This window comes from Lissotriton vulgaris, chromosome 1_2, assembly GCF_964263255.1.
Source record: "Lissotriton vulgaris chromosome 1_2, aLisVul1.2, whole genome shotgun sequence".
In the NCBI taxonomy this organism is placed as follows: Eukaryota; Metazoa; Chordata; class Amphibia; order Caudata; family Salamandridae; genus Lissotriton; species Lissotriton vulgaris.
In genome coordinates, this window is record NC_141686.1 from 299,801,832 (window position 1) to 299,818,822 (window position 16,991).

At 45.0% G+C, this 16,991-nt stretch overlaps 1 protein-coding gene across 1 annotated transcript in view; it reads right to left on the reverse strand.

The window, feature by feature from the left end:
- LOC147736550 (N-acyl-aromatic-L-amino acid amidohydrolase (carboxylate-forming)-like) overlaps nucleotides 1–16,991 on the reverse strand; it is a 141,045-nt gene that overhangs the window by 18,650 nt on the left and 105,404 nt on the right. Inside the window, exon 4 of the mRNA XM_086953768.1 lies at nucleotides 4,545–4,652. Within this exon, the coding sequence (XP_086809894.1) occupies nucleotides 4,545–4,652 (108 nt within the window). The remainder of the gene's footprint in view (nucleotides 1–4,544; nucleotides 4,653–16,991) is intronic.

Sequence of the window (16,991 nt, forward strand, 5' to 3'; positions counted from 1 at the left end):
TGTTTTCTTTGCTCCTCTCCAGCGTTGGCTGGGGTCGGGCCTGGTGGGTTTCTGGTCTGGGTTCTGTGCGCCCTGGGGCATTTGTTTCCTCTGCTCCTGCTCTTGCTGTGTGGTTGGCCTGGGTGTTGGGTGCCTGTACAGTCCTCTGCCCTGTTGGCACCTGTTTTTTTCTGCCCTCTGGTGGATCCTTGCCTGGTTGTTTCCTGGTTTGGGGGCTGCCGGGGGTTTCCGGTTGCCCTGGGCTTCCGCCCTGCCTTGTTTTTCCCTCCCTTTTGGGGTTGTGGGTTTTTGATGTTGTGGCCCGTGGCCTTGTCCCCGCCATTGCTGGGCTGGTTTGGTTCCAGATTGTTGGTTTCCGGTCTTTGTTGGCCTCTCCGTTGTTTGATCGGCTTTCGGCTGGTTCTTTCTGGGGGTGTCTCTGGACTGTGGTTTTTGGGTTGGCCTCCTCTGCCCCTGCTGTTCTGGGTTTAGTAGCCTTCCTGGTTTGGTTTGGGGCCTCCTTCCCTTTGGGGCTTTTGGCCTCCTTGGGTTTTGGGTCTCTATCTCCTTCCCTGTCCTTTTCATATTGTTTGGGGACTCGCTCCTATTCGGCCCCTGGGTTCATGCTGTGGCTCCTTCCTCTGTGCTGGGTGCATGGTGGTTGCCTTTTGATGGCCCATGGGGTGCTGGCTTTTCTTTCCTGGTTCCTGGGCCTCCTCTGTGAGGTTTGATTGGCTTTTGTCTCTGGCTCTCTAGGGGCCGGGTGGTTTGGTTTGGTGGGGTGGGCCATTTTCTGACATGTGCTGCCTTCCTTCTTTGTTGGTCTGGGTGCTTGTGCCTGCACTCTGTTGGCTGGTCTTGGCTCTTTTCTACGGCCTTCTTCAGAGCAGTCGCGGTTTGCTCTGTGTCTGTGTGGCTGCCGGGTCCTGTGTGCCTTCCTGGTGGTTCTGGGGTGGGTGGCCTTGTCCGTCCAGTGGGTTCCTTGGCTATGTCCTTTGGGTCTTGGTCCTGGTTGTCCTGTCTCTGGTTTCTCTGGTTGGCGGCCTCCTTGTTGGAGCCCTGGCCTTCTGTTTTTTTCTTGGTTGTCACCAGTCCTTGTTTGGTCCCTGCTGTCCTGTTCTGGGTTGCGGGCCTGGTTGCTTCCTGCTGTCCCCCCTTCCCTCCTTCTTGGTGCTCCCTTGGGTTGCTGCTTTTGTTGTGGTTTCCTGGGTGCGCTTGTGGGTTCGGAAAGCCGTTTTTCTGCTTTGGTATTCTCCAATTTGTAATGAATGGGACGAGGACATAAGGGACCTGGCGGTAATGCTCTATTACTTACCGGTAATCTTCATTACTCCGGGTCTCGTTGTCCTCGTCGCATTCATACACCCCTCCCTTCCTGTTTGGGTTTGGTTGTACAGACGGGATGCTGGGAATGTACTACTTATAAACTCCCGGTGGGAGGGGCAGTATTAAGGTCCCAGCATTCTTCTTGTCTTTTTTTCTGTCGGAAGATGGTTACCTCCAATTTGTAATGAATAGGTCAAGGACAATTGGACCTGGAGTAATGAAGATTACCGGTAAGTAATAAAGCATTATCAATTGAACGCATTATATTAATTATAAAGCGAATTATAAATCATTAAACTTAATTAACTTCCCACCCTTTACCCCTATAATACCCACAATCTGCACCTAAAATGTAACTTTCACAAAACTTATTAACACAAGCAAAATACATTTTTCATTAAAAATCAAATAGTATTTCACAACAAATTATAAATTAATTAAAATTAATTTACTCCCCACCTTTTATCGCTAAAAACCTACAACACACATCTGAAAGATGGTAATTACACAATTGAAATACATATTTATCAATTAATTATTTATTATTAATTATCAACTGATAATTAATTAAAAATAAATTACTTCCCGTCTTTACTCCTAAACACCTAAAAGTGATCACACAATTAACATAATTAATTATTAGTTAATTAATTATTGTCAATTAGCAAATAAATAATCAATTGAAAATAAGTTACTTCCCACTGATTACCCCTATAATCCTACAACCCGCACCTCAAAAAAATTACACAGTCAACATAACTAATTAATTAATATTAATTATCAACTAATTATTCATTTTTTTTTAAATGACTTACCACCCTTTACCCCCATAACACCACAACCTGACCCCCCCCCCCCTAAAATAAGGAAGTATCAAAGAGAGAGCGAGGAAGGACATTGGGAAACTTCCTTTCCCCCTGATTTGCAATACTTTAGAACAGCCTGGACGGACCCACTAATGAATCCTCCTACCAGGATGACTCAGTGCCATGCAATGGAATAAAATAAATTTAGTAGGTTTGTAAGAAGAACCCTCACCCACCAACCTAGTTAGTGGTATGCTTCATCTTTGGGTTCCCAGCTAGGCTGCCAAATGCCACCCAGCTGTGCTTCGATCCCTGAGTTACAGCGGAGCGGGTTTTGGTGATGTGTGCTCGGAGTGGTGAAATAAAAAATGCCTTCTTGACAACGGACGGACGAGACGGACGAATCCAAGGATTTCTTCCAACATACCATGCTCTTCATTAAAGAATGGATGAGTCACAACTACCTAAAATTTAAACTTTGATAAAACAGAGATAGTTATTTCCAATAACAGACTCGATCAGTGGATGTCAGCACATTGGCCAACTGCATTGGGTACTCCACCTATCCCTAAAACCTCGGTCAAAATTCTGGGGATCAAAATCAATGCCAATCTATCCATGCATGAACAGATCAACATGGTTACTTCATCTTGCATCTACCATTTGAGGATCTTCAAGAAAATCAGGAATTTTTTTACTAGGGAGGCAAGCATGGGAATCATGCTGGCCTTGATCATACCCAGGATGGACTACGCCAACGCTACCCATTTGGGGCTCCCTGCCAACCAAACCCATAGGTCGCAGCTGATTCAAAATCAATTACCTCGGCTAGTCTTTCAGCAACCAAGATGTTGTCATACCAAGCCACTTATGAAGCAGCTTCACTGGCTCCCTGTAACTCAGAGGTCCATGTTTAAGACAGGGTGTATGATTTTCAACGCACTTTACACAACGGGCCCCAAATACATATCCGCAAAGATCTCACAGTACTTGCCCAAATGGAATCTCAGATCAGCATCAATGAATTTGCTGACTATTCCCAGAATTAAGCGCAAGAGAACGGGCGGCTCTCGCTTTTCTGTACTTGGCCCAATACTTTGGAATTCTCTGCCGATAGATATCAGACTAACATCGGAGTATATCAGCTTTAGGAAAAAAATGAAAACTTTGCTGTTCACCCTAGCCTACTGTTAGAGTTCCTCTGGACGGCTCACCCATCTCCAACAGCGCCCAGAGACCTTTTGATAAATTAGCGCTTAATAGATTCCCCAAACATAAACATAAATAAATATTGTTCAATAAAATATAATCATTAATTCATTGTAATTAAATTACTTCCCACCGTAGTCCACTAGAAACCCACGACCTGCGGCGGACCCAAAGATTTTCTGTAATCAAAATAAATGTAATAACTACTAAAAATGTATCACATGTATTAAATAACATGAACAGCACTTAAATAAAACATTACATCACATACAATTAAAATAAATTTCTAAAATACTGACTTCGATATTTTAAAAATCAATATCACTTAACTTCAAATCAATAATCTTGACATTGATATTTCCATGTTAAACAAAGAGGGGGGACCAAGGAGCTATAAAGGTCCAGTGTCCATGCTCCTAATATAAATCTATTTATCAACAGGAGGACAAAGTTCCTAGATCAGGGTGCAAAAGTCACCCATAGATCAAGGTGCAAACAGTCACCAACAAGGGTGCAAAAGTCACCCATATATCAAGGTGCAAAAAGTCACCAAAAGGGGTGCAAAAGTCACCCATGTATCGGGGTGCTAACAGTCACCCATATTTTAGAACAAAGAAAAATTAAGAAAGAAGGTAGACTGTCTACCTTCTTTCTTAATTTTTCTTTGTTCTAAAATATGGGTGACTGTTAGCACCCCGATACATGGATGACTTTTGCACCCCTTTTGGTGACTGTTTGCACCTTGATCTATGGGTGACTTTTGCACCCTGATCTAGGAACTTTGTCCTCCTGTTGATAAATTGATATTTCCATGTCACGATATTTTGAATGAACTCGATATTGTTGCAAATCGATATTTGCAACTTGATATTTTGTCTAAACACCCACAGTGCCATGCAAGGTGCCATGAGTTGCTCGGTAAACCTAACTTAAGGATTGCTTTGCTGCCCTTGTGACATCATGCGTGAAGCAATGGCAAAGCAATCCCATGATACATCTGGCACAAAATGCATATTTTACTTCTGAGAGGCCAATAAGTGAATGGACACAATGACTGCCCTCATCTTCCACCCTGAAATAATACCCTCCTCTCCACCAGCGTGGCCAAGGATTGACTATGCAGGCAGCCAGGTGGCAGACTGCGCATCAGTTTTATAGCCCTGAATTTCCAGAACCCAGAGGGTCTGGTGAATGGTGGGCCACAAGCGACCTTTACCTCCTTACCTTGGTTGAACTTGTCAGTGAAGTCCAAGCAGCACTTCACCAGGTTCCACATGAGCTTGTAGGCATCGGTTGTGAGGATCTGCAGACCTACGGGTCCTATCTCAAGTGCTGTTGAGAGAAGAAAAAGGGCTGTCATCAAAGATAAGAGGAAGGAAAGACAGTGGGGTGAAGCAGTTCACATCTGCAGCCCCTGAAGTTACCCATGTATCTAGGATTTCACTTTCTGGTTTTGAAATGACAGAGCAGGACATAGGTACCGTTCTAATTTCTTCCCAACAGAGGGCAGGGCAGAAGAAAGATGGCAGACAAGGAGAGAACTGCATTTCTCCCTTATAACCAGTAGATGGCAGAATAAGACATAGGTGCCACACTTATGTATCCATTAGAGGTGAGAGAAGGTCATAGATGGAATTACCATCTTCCACCACCAGAGGGCTGAGTGCTTCAGTGCTTGGTCCCAGTAATGCTGGTTAATGTGGCTGCTTATGTACATTTCTATGGACTTTGGCAGGGCTATTGAAAATGTAGAATTCTGTTAAAGAGTCTCAGACTCCCTCACCCAATACATGACAGCATTTTTCTTGAGAGATTTCTGAAAAGTGGAGGCCAGGTCCTTGAAGGTGAGTAACAGCCCTGAATATCTAGCAGCTTAAAATAATAAATGGAATTGTTCACAAGACAGCCAGGATCTCTTTCTCAGTTTGAGACTAAGCTTCTTCATGACTTTTAAGACTCCTCCTGGTGTATGTATTAATGTAATAATGTGCCTCAGCTTATCCTGCTGGCCTTTGATGGCACTTATGCCGTCTTGAACATTTATGGGCGTGGATCCTGAAGGGTTGTATGGCATTACAATGAATGCCTTTACCACACATTCTTTACCACGCATGTGAAACCAATATAGTTTTATATGTACTACTTACTGGCAGTCCCCAGTAGGTGGTTATTGTTAGGTCTGCATTTACATAGACGGAGCCTTCTTTGGGGGGCTAATAAATTTGGCCCAATTTGACAAATCTTCACAAAACTTTCCAAAACAAAAAGAGCATCCACATAGCTCCTTCATGGAAAGTTTCGGGGCGATCCGTCAAGAGGGGACTTGGACAAAAGGGGGTCCCAAAATGCACAACCTCCATGAATTTTTCATTGACTTCTTTAAAACAGGTTTTAGCAAAAACCTCTGAATGGAATTACACCAAATACGGCAGGAAGCTGAATGTTGGGTCTATCAATTGGGGGGTTTATACCCAAGTATGGTCACTGGGACCTGGGTGGACTAAGTATTAAGAGGAAGGGGTCCCAGTAAGGAAGGACAGGACTTTAGAACAGTGAAAATATTGAATCACACAGACAATCAATCAATCCACATTGTTTTAATCACAATGGGAGTAAACAATGAATGTACAAGAATTGATACATCAAGTACGTAGTTGCAGGTAGTGCCCCAAAAGAAAGGGAAGTGGGGGTGAGGATTGTGATTGTGTGAGGACATAGTGCAGGGAAGCAAGAATGATTTGAAGGTGACAGACAATCAACCAATAGAAATCCGTAAATTGATAAAGTTACACATCATGTACAAAACAAAAGACGTATTAGTCATTTTTCAAGTGAGACATACTTCACATTGTTCAATTTATGAAACATTAGGGCGTGAAGTTGACATAAAAAACAAGTGGTTGTCGACGTTTCGACCCTTAACAATTACGCAGGATTTAGTTATATCCTTGCAGTAGGGTCTTCATCAGGACAGCAGGGCGGGGCAGAAGACCTAGTTGATATATGAATACATTAAATTAGAAGTGTGACAATATCCCTAGTTTGATCATGACATAACATTGCACACACCCCTTACTGGGATAGGTATAGGGTCGACAAAGAGAGCTTCAGTCATACTTATGGAAATTAAATACGATACTTATATGAATTATATAGGTCTCTGGATGCGATATATTGACGATATTTTGCTGATCTGGAACGGCAACCTCGAGGAATTATCGTCCTTTTTCACGTGGCTCAACCTGCAATCTGAATTTCTTAAATTCACCATTCAGTCTGATAACCATACAATAAACTTTTTGGACCTCACTATCTATGAGAACTCTGGATGTTTACTCACGACATTGTACCGCAAACCAGCAGACAGAAACTCATTACTACACTATGACAGTCACCACCCTAGGGCCCTTCGTGACAACCTACCCTTCGGGCAGTTTCTACGTATTCGTAGAAACTGTTCAAACAAAGATCATTTCTTTGTAGAATCCGAAGAATTAACAAACCGTCTATTGCAGGGAGGCTATCCCAAGAGATTGGTCAAGAGAGCTATGAAAAGGGCTTGGTTTTACCCTCGTGACGAACTTCTTTCACCCAAGCCTGTTAAGGAATCGCCAGACAGCAGGATCGTATGCGTTACAACGTTTAATACCAAGAGTAACAAAATCAGACGCAAATTAATCATCATTGGGAACTTGTATCGGATGATATTGAGCAAGCTGAGACAGCACTACACGCTTTCAAAAAAGCTAGAAGTGTCAAAGACCATGTGGTCCGGTCCTTCCTAGCAAATCCTGAAGAGCCCACTATAACGAATCTATGGAACCTGACCCCGGTGGTGGGCCACTCCAGATGCGGCAATTGCGAAGCCTGTGACAGTACTATTCAAACGAAAGAGTTTGAATATCGTCAACACAAGATCCGTCTCAAGACACACACTAATTGTAATTCCTCTGACATCATTTATGCAATTGTGTGCCCTTGCCAGAAGATATACATAGGCCAAACACAACAAAAAGCGAAGGCAAGGATTCTTCAACATATGAGCAGAATTAGATGTCAAGTGCAAGGTGCACCGATGGTGGAACAGTTTACCTTGGCAGCACATCCACCTGAAAGCCTAAAATGGGTAATAATTGAAAAAGCTACACTTGGCCCTCGTGGTGGGAATATCGCGACCATCTTGAACACACGAGAGCTTAAATGGATGTTCTTTTTTGACTCTATAGAGACAGGTCTCAATGAGCACGATCGCTCTTTCTCCCAACTAGCTACTTTACCCTGATTTAGAGGTATGCCTTTCCCTCAGTAATGCTGTTTAATCGTTTTTTGCAGATACATTGGGTTCTCCTGTGTTTTGCAATCCAATCACATATTGGAGTAATTGTGTGGCCTTTACCCTCGTGTGAGAGGTACGCCACCTGTGCAAATTTATACCATTTATTTGATTGTCTCTATTATGCCATCTTTTTTGACTAGTTACATCCTTTCAAAATTACTATCGTGTTTCACGTAATTAATCGCATACCGGATTAATTGTGTGGCTTTTACCCTCGTGTGAGAGGTACGCCACAATTGCATATTTACATCATTTATTGAATGTGTCTAGTGTGCAATCTAGTACGAATAGGTACATTTCTTTATTGGTACTATCTTGTTCTACTTGACCCGTTGCAGAGACTCGACATGTGTTTTGTAATATGTTAATCAAGATCATCTTTCGGTGGCCTTTACCCTCATGTGAGAGGTACGCCATCCCTCTGAGTCTAATGGAATTGATATGCATTGTGGTTTTTGAATGTTCATGCTTTGTATGTTTTGAACACCCCCTCTCTTGAAATCTGTGCAATGATTAGTCCAACTGCCGGTAATACATCCACTATCTGAGCATTTTTTACCATCTGACTCTCCGGTTTATTGCACTAGGACCATATCGCAGAATCCATTATTAGATTTGTTGTTTGTTCTGGCCCTCCTACAAATCGGAATGCCAAAGTTTACCGTCACTTGGCAACAGAACAAGTCTTTTTACTCTCTCTACACGGGTGCCCCGCACCACGTGGTGTCCATTTCCATGGTTACTTAACCAATCCGGAAGCGTGGCTCGCCACTGCGAACCCGAGCGTCATCCACAGCGAGATTCATGCCGCTTTGGGTAAGTTCGCTCTCTGTCTCTCCCCGGTCCCTTGAATACAGATGAATCAGCCACCTATACCACTATCCCTGAGGGCGCCCGTACTTGTTAGGTCTCGCCTGTCGATGCGCATGCGCATCGAGCAAGCGAGACTATAGGGGCTCATCCACTCTTTATCCAACTGCAAGGAATCGTGGCGATTCCTTGCAGTGCCCGTGACTTTTAAGGTCAATGCGCATGCGCATTAAGCTTATGCGCATGCGCATTGACCTTAAAAGTCACGGGCGCGTGCACGTCCGTGTTTGTTTACCCTTGCCTACTCTCTCTCTCTCCCCTCTCCGCCCCCGTTCCGCCCCCTCCCCTTCCCGCCGTGTCGCATTTCTCCTCCCCCCTCCCCTCTCTTCCCTCCGGCTTTTTTTTTTGTTTTTGTTTATTTTACCCGCCGATTTAGTGACAACAGATGCCTGCACTGTCTTTGGCAGATCATGCCTGCACTCTGATTTGAAAGCCTGTATTTTATTAGCTAGGTCTCCTCTCCTCCTCCCGAGGTCTGACTCAGGCTCCATGGCAAACAACTGTTCTTAAGCTCTCTGCCAAGACGTACACTTTGGCTGGATCCTGCATTTACGGCATACTGAAGCTCGCCCCGAAAGCATGATACCGACGGGCCCAACCTGTAATCTTCAGACACTGCTAATCATGGTAAATACCTTCTCCCGTCGATGGAGCGGCCTCCAACACAAAGCCGCCGCAACCTCTCAGGAAACAAAGCGGCCAGTAATCCCGCCATGCAATATACTACTGCGCCCGCACCAATTAATGAACGCGACCGAACAGTCTCTGGCATGCGGCTGGTTGCAGGAGCCCTTGGGTAACGTTGCTGAGGGCACCAAGCGCACGTGAGAAGCGTCGGCCATGTTTATTATCCCAGTAAGAAGGCAGTTGTGCACATTTCACGTTAGAGGATGCCCTGGGACAGTACCCAATATGCTGAACCATTTAATAGCCCTCACGGCAGGACTTTACTAACTAGCGTTAGCTGTGAGATTTATCTGGGGGGAGATGATTGGGCCTTTCGTGCCTGGCACAGCACTGAGCTGTTTTTTTCCCTCTTTGTCCTTCTGTTGCACTCGGTGTTTGTGCGTTTTAAATAACTGAGGCAAACATGTATCTTTCATGCAGCCCCTCGTGCTATTTAGTGCCCTCCGTGCATAAGCTTGTGCGACTTCACTGCAACAATGCACACGAGCAGAAAATGAATGGGAGCACTTGTGACTAGTTCATCTGGCATCAACTCACAAAACACCACAGTGTATACCGTACTTTAAGATCATCGTAGATCTTTACCACTCAAGAGAGGCTGGTTTTGTGGACCACTGGCAATCACCCATCGTGTCGCCCCCGTTCCGCCCCCTCCCCTTCCCGCCGTGTCGCATTTCTCCTCCCCCCTCCCCTACGGCTTTTTTTTTGTTTATTTTACCCGCCGTGTCTCCGATCCTTTCGCTCTCCTCCCCCCTCCCCTCTCTTCCCTCCGGCTTCTTTTTTGTTTCCCCAGCACACTTCATTTTTACCATCAAATAGCACATTTAGTGACAACAGATTGCACTCTCCATATACACGAGGTGCAGGAGGTAATGTGCTCTGCAGACATGCCAAATAAATTCGTCCACACCCACTCTCCCCTGCACTTACATTTCTCCACCCCCTCCCCTCTCTTCCTTCCGTCTTCCTGCCGTGTCGCACCTCTCCCCTCTCCGCCCCCTCCCCGCCCCCTCCCCTGCCCGCCGTGTTACAATGCTGCATTCGGGCGCCCCCTCTGCTTCCTCCCCCCACCTTGCTTTGATCTCCATGTCGGAGCCGGCTCCAATGGCGAGCAGAAATATCTGTGCTTCTGATGGCCGCGATGGAGACAACAATGACGCGATTAAACCCCAAACCGCACAGGAATGTCACCCCCGGCCCTCATCTAATCCTGCCTGGCTGACGGCCATTACTTGACTACCCGAACACGGCTATGGTCATGAGCCGTGCCTCCCCTACTCTCCTCCCCCCTCCTCCTCTCCTCCCCTGCCTGCCTGCCGCTAGTTTCCATTCGCTGCTCCTTTCTCGTCTCCCTGGCCCCACCGCCCTTCGATGTGAAAGTCCTCCCCCCCCCCCGCCCCCCGTCCCCTCCTCGCTCACCCTCATCTCCACCTTGTTAATATACCTTCTATATCCCCTTTTCGCCCTTCGCTCCTAGCTGCCTCCTGTAGTCCCCGAAGCACCTCATCCGGTAGAAAGCCTCGGAACAAGTACGATGCCGCACGCCACGGTAACAGCTCAAGCCACAGTAAGACACGTTACATCGGGGGCAGGTATAGCGCGAAGGGACTGTCATGCACAGGGCACACGGGCCACCCCCTATAGGGGAGGACATCCCTTCAAAATTAGGAGCGCGATTATTAACGGCAGGCTCCATTACTCATCAGTCCTTCCTCAAAAGTTTTGTATTAATGGCACAGCTGCTCATGGAATATTGAGCCAGTCACAAACACAGTAGCAAAGCATATTTAATTACGCACAATGACAGCAAATCGGATAGCCGGACAGTGAGCGCTCGCTCTACCACAGCCAATCACAAACGCTTTCAGTTTTATAGTACTCCCCGAGCCACATGGATTGTGTCTTACTCGATCTGAATGGATTGCAGATAGAGGGAAGGCGCGGTTGAGGAGAGGCTAAAGTTGAAGTTGATAACCTGTGACGGCCGCTTCGAAATGCTCTTGATTGCATAAACATATATTAACTAGGAATACAAAGGTTGTACTTCAATGAGCCTTAACTGAGATAGAAACCAATTTGATGTTGGTTATCGTGGGTTTGATGACCGAAAACTGCAAATCTAGCGGCCATTTTAGAATGGGGTACTTCTTGAGCACATTAGCGTAAAGTACTACAAACGTTACTAAATCATTGAAATTACTCTTAAGATCTTAGTTAATAATTGTTAGGTATAACAGTAAATACATTATGTTATAGTAGGTTTCGCCTCATATGTATTACGTAGTGCCGAGCCCTGCCGATAGTACGAACGTTATGCTTTTATGATGTAGACCCGAGAAGTAGGCGTACTTGTATTGCAGCTCATCGGAATACACGACAATTCAAGATGGCGGCCAGGCATGTCACCCGCAGTCAAAGTGTTGACATGAGGTACTGATCAGTGCTAGAATACTAGCTGAGCTGCTTGTTTGATCTTCTAAGTGTTTTGTGGCAGAGGAGGCCCCATTTCCCACGTGTGAGCGCAAACAGCTGCTGACCCTCTTGGGCTGAGGACGTTGAACAACCTGTCCCGTGGGATGCCTTCATCGTCCTCCAACGGCACATAAGAGGCTGCAATTGACCGGGGTCCCCACTTTTGGGACGCCCATGTCACCCTCAACACCTCACCCTCAACCCCTCACCCCCTCACCCTCACTCACCCTCACTCACCCTCAACCCCTCACCCTCCCTCACCCACACTCACCCTCACCCACACTCACCCTCAACCCCTCACTCACCCTCAACCCCTCACTCACCCTCACCCTCACTCACCCTCAACCCCTCACCTACCCTCACCCTCACTCACCCTCAACACCTCACCCTCACTCACCCTCAACCCCTCACCCTCACTCACACTCAACCCCTCACCCTCAACCCCTCACTCACCCTCAACCCCTCACCCTCAACCCCTCACTCACCCTCACTCTCACTCATCCTCACTCACCCTCAACCCCTCACCCTCACTCACCCTCAACCCCTCACCCTCACTCACCCTCAACCCCTCACCTTCACTCACCCTCAACCCCTCACCCTCACTCACCCTCAACCCCTCACCCTCAATCACCCTCAACCCCTCACCCACCTTCACTCACCCTCACCCTAAACCCCTCACCCTCAACCCCTCACCCTCACCCACACTCACCCACACTCACCCACACTCACCCACACTCACCCTCACTCACCCTCACCCTCACTCACCCCACCCCCACTCACCCTCAACCCCTCACCCTCACTCACCCTCAACCCCTCACCCTCACTCACCCTCAACCCCTCACCCTCACTCACCCTCAACCCCTCACCCTCCCTCACCCTCAACCCCTCACCCTCAACCCCTCACCCTCACCCACACTCACCCACACTCACACTCACCCACCCTCACTCACCCTCACTCACCCTCACTCACCCTCACTCACCCTCACTCACACTCACCCACCCTCACTCACCCTCACACCCACCCTCACCCTCACACTCACCCTCACTCACCCTCAACCTCATGCTAAAGATTTACAAAAAAACCCATTAACAATTCTAAAAGCACTAACTCTAATGCTGCGAGACCTATTGCATTTCTAATGCTTGTTTTTATACAGGCTTTTATTCTATCTCACCCCTCAGATATCGTGAGATTCCATCTCCCTTCAAAACCGTGACGCTGAGATTTCCGTCCGGTCCCCGCGTTTTTGTACACAATCCACTGGTGAGTTCCCTACCTGCTGCTCTTATTACTGTGCCATGCTTTTATTACATTACTGTGACCCCTGACAACGGCCTTGGTTGTTAATCCCGACAGATTCTACTCTATCGTCGGGTCGCCAGATTGCCAATGACTACTTCCCCATGATGGTTCCACCTTAAGCTGTATGCGCTGTCGTACGCTATCAATCGGTGAGTTCCCCGCCCCTTGTGCAATGTAGTCAAAAGTCAAAAGTCAAAAATGTTTTATTTGTTTCGGTACTCGATTGAGGACCACAAAATAAAATATATACAATATACATTCACATTTAATACATTTTTAGTGAAATTTTCAAAAACTTAAAAATTTTATAGCAAACATATTCGTTTGGGGGATTTTTACAAATTAATAAAAAGTCCTTTGAGTTTACGATCCTACATGATCGATAAATGGGAATAAGACATAATAACCTTGCTTTCACAATTACTGTATTAGGACATATAAAAAGAAGATGTTCCAAATTCTGACTGCCCCCCTGACAAAAGGAACATAAAACTTTTCTTTTCTAATCTCCAGGTAGAGGTAAAAGTTAGTACAGGAAGGATTCCTAGGCGCAGCATCATAATTGCGCGTCTTGCACCGTGTATGAGAGTATAGTCTAGATATGGTAGGTATTGCTTATATTCATGGGAGTCTGCATAGGTTTTATACAAGGATAAACTATCACAATGTGAATGGTCAGTGTCATAGCTCAGTTTAGGGGTGAATTTTTTTAAAAATAGTTTGAGTTGTGCCGGAGACCATGTAGACAATATTTCTGCATTAATTTTAGCAAGCTGAAGAGCCTCTCGCATATTTTTTAAAAAAGTGAGATTGGTGGAACCGATGTTAAATGTCTCGATTTTTAGTAAACTTCGGAGAGTGCCTTCCTTAGAGTGGAGAAGATTATAAGCCCACCTTATGATACTAGCTACAGCCGTAGCGTAGGCACTCGTGATGTTGCATTCCAGTCTCAACACCTGTACTGGAGTAGATGTAGAGAACTTCAGTAAGTTTTTTAGTATTTTACCTTCAATTAAGTTCATGTATGTCCATTGATGAATAGGAATGTATTCCGAAGCATATGAGACAACTGGCGGAATCTTTGCTCGATAAACTTGAATCAGTGCCGAAAAGTGCCTATGTCCAGTAGCAGAATATAGGCGGGACAATGCCCCAGCATGTAGGTCACTTTTCCTTTTTAAATGTTCAATTTGACTCTTGTTACTCATATTTTGCGAAAAAATTCTGCCCAAGTAAGTATATTCCTTTACTTGCTCTACTTTCTCCCCTCCCAACTTCCATTCATATCTCACCCTTTTCTTTTGGTTAGAGAAAGCAACCACTTTGGTCTTACTAATATTTGGGATTAGGAAATTTTTCTTGGAGTACTGATGTAAAGTGTCTAGAAGATTTTGAAGTCCAAATGGTGTTAGATCAAACAGGACAATGTCGTCCGCATACAGCAGGGAATGAATATACTCGTTGGCTATCTTTGGCGACGTACTTAAACATTGTTGTAATTTACTTGGTAAATCACTTAAGTACAAAGAAAATAACATTGGAGCCAAGAGGCACCCTTGTTTTAAACCATTTGATGTGAAAATTACCCTTGACAAACCTTTATCACTCCCCATTTGAATACGGCACCAAGTGTCGCTGTGAAGATTCACTATTAGGAGCAATAGCTGTTCTGGTATGCCCATTTTTCTCAGTTTTGACCACAGGGTCGGTCTGTCTACTCGATCGAAGGCCGTCGAGTAGTCTATGAACGCTGCATAGATGGTTTGCTTTTTCCCTGATACATATTTGTCCAGAATTGTTTGAAGAATAGCTACATTGTCAGTCACTGCATGGTTTGGACGAAATCCAGACTGAAACATAGGGATTAAACCCAGGGAAAATGCCCAAGTTTTTAACCGGTCCAATATTTCTGCAGCGAAGATCTTGCCGACAGCATCCATGAGGGCAATTTGCCTATAGTTTCCCGGGATGCTTCTTTTTCCTTTTTTGTAGATCGGGATGGTTATACTCCCCTTCCAGGAGGTTGGCATTTTGCCGCTATCGATTATATAATTAAATAGTGGCGAAAGTAGCCGTCCCCATTCTTTGTGGTCAGTTTGGTATACCTTGATGGGTATCTGATCGGGTCCCGATGCGCCAGTACTTTTTGCCCATCTTATGATCTTAGAGACAGACACGGCCGATGTTTTATTAATTTTTTCGTCACTCTTTCCTGGACCTTGTACTTCAGCTTCGCCATTAATAATCAACCTGTTTGGACTATAAAGCTCTCGGAGGTAAATTTCCCAATCCTCTTCTGTAACAGGAGTTGATTCTAACTTTTTCTTGGTTCCAGTCATTATTGCAATGTAGTCTGTTTTGGTCACAAGTAATCTGCTGTTGAACTCAGTTTTCCTGTCCCTTGGTAATCGCCCTTTCCGTGTTTTAATTGATCTCGGCAGATTCTACTCAATCGCCGGTCTCTCTGACCCCAGTACTCCAAGTGGTGATTATTTCACGCATGAAAGAACGGCGAGTCTTTCCTCCCAGTAACTCACCTGATTCCTTATGTTCACCCCCGAGACCTATGTCAAATTACCGCTTAATTAGATATTTAAGCCTATGGTTTAGTGGATGTTCCAACTACGACACATGTCAATATCCTTTACCGATACTTACATTGTTGATCTGCTCTTCCTGGCCCTGTGCACCTTCGTGTGACCGTTTCTATCCATCAGCTCTCCCCCCCTTTTTACCTCCCAACTATCAATGCATTGTAGTAAGTAATTCATCTCATTGAGATTAATCTGACACTATATAATTCATATAAGTATCGTATTTAATTTCCATAAGTATGACTGAAGCTCTCTTTGTCGACCCTATACCTATCCCAGTAAGGGGTGTGTGCAATGTTATGTCATGATCAAACTAGGGATATTGTCACACTTCTAATTTAATTTATTCATATATCAACTAGGTCTTCTGCCCCGCCCTGCTGTCCTGATGAAGACCCTACTGCAAGGATATAACTAAATCCTGCGTAATTGTTAAGGGTCGAAACGTCGACAACCACTTGTTTGTTATGTCAACTTCACGCCCTAATGTTTCATAAATTGAACAATGTGAAGTATGTCTCACTTGAAAAATGACTAATAAGTCTTTTGTTTTGTACATGATGTGTAACTTTATCAATTTACGGATTTCTATTGGTTGATTGTCTGTCACCTTCAAATCATTCTTGCTTCCCTGCACTACATCCTCACACAATCACAATCCTCACCCCACTTCCCTTTCTTTTGGGGCACTACCTGCAACTACGTACTTGATGTATCAATTCTTGTACATTCATTGTTTACTCCCATTGTGATTAAAACAATGTGGATTGATTGATTGAATGTTGGGTCAGCGGGTTGTGCTTTGTGTAATTTGGTGTAAATCTGTTCAGTAGTTTTTGAGATATTAAGAGTAAAAAATAACTGTATGTTTTGGCAGTTGAGCCCCCGAGAGTGCCGCAGGCGTCCTGTGGGAGAGTGAAATCAAAAATAGAGGCCTGTGATTGGGTGAGAGGCCCATTATCCCTCTGAGCTTTCACAATCTCACGGGAGCAAGAGACTCTCGCTTATCCTGTACTCTGATTGGCTGGCTGTTGGAATGCTAGAAATGAAATGGCTGCCTTGGAGGTGTTGTGGAAATGGTATAAACAAGCTATATAAGGGAGCAGCAGAAAAGCATGCTGTCTCCCTAAGTTTAGAGAGGAGGAGTCAAAGGGATGACGACTATGAAGAAAATAAATGTATATTGTTTTTAACAAATTTTTATGATCTTGCGAGACTCTTGTGGGATCATAAATAATAAAAAGGGGGTAGATGAGTTCTCCATGCCCTCTATTAGTAGGAATGCTTGTTGTGGTTGTTGTTTTAGACAGGAAGTGTGTAAGAGAAAAGTACTGTGATAAGTAAGTGGACGCAAGATTTAGCAAGGCGCTGCTTGTGTGCTACATTTACCCAGTTTTTAAACATTGCTG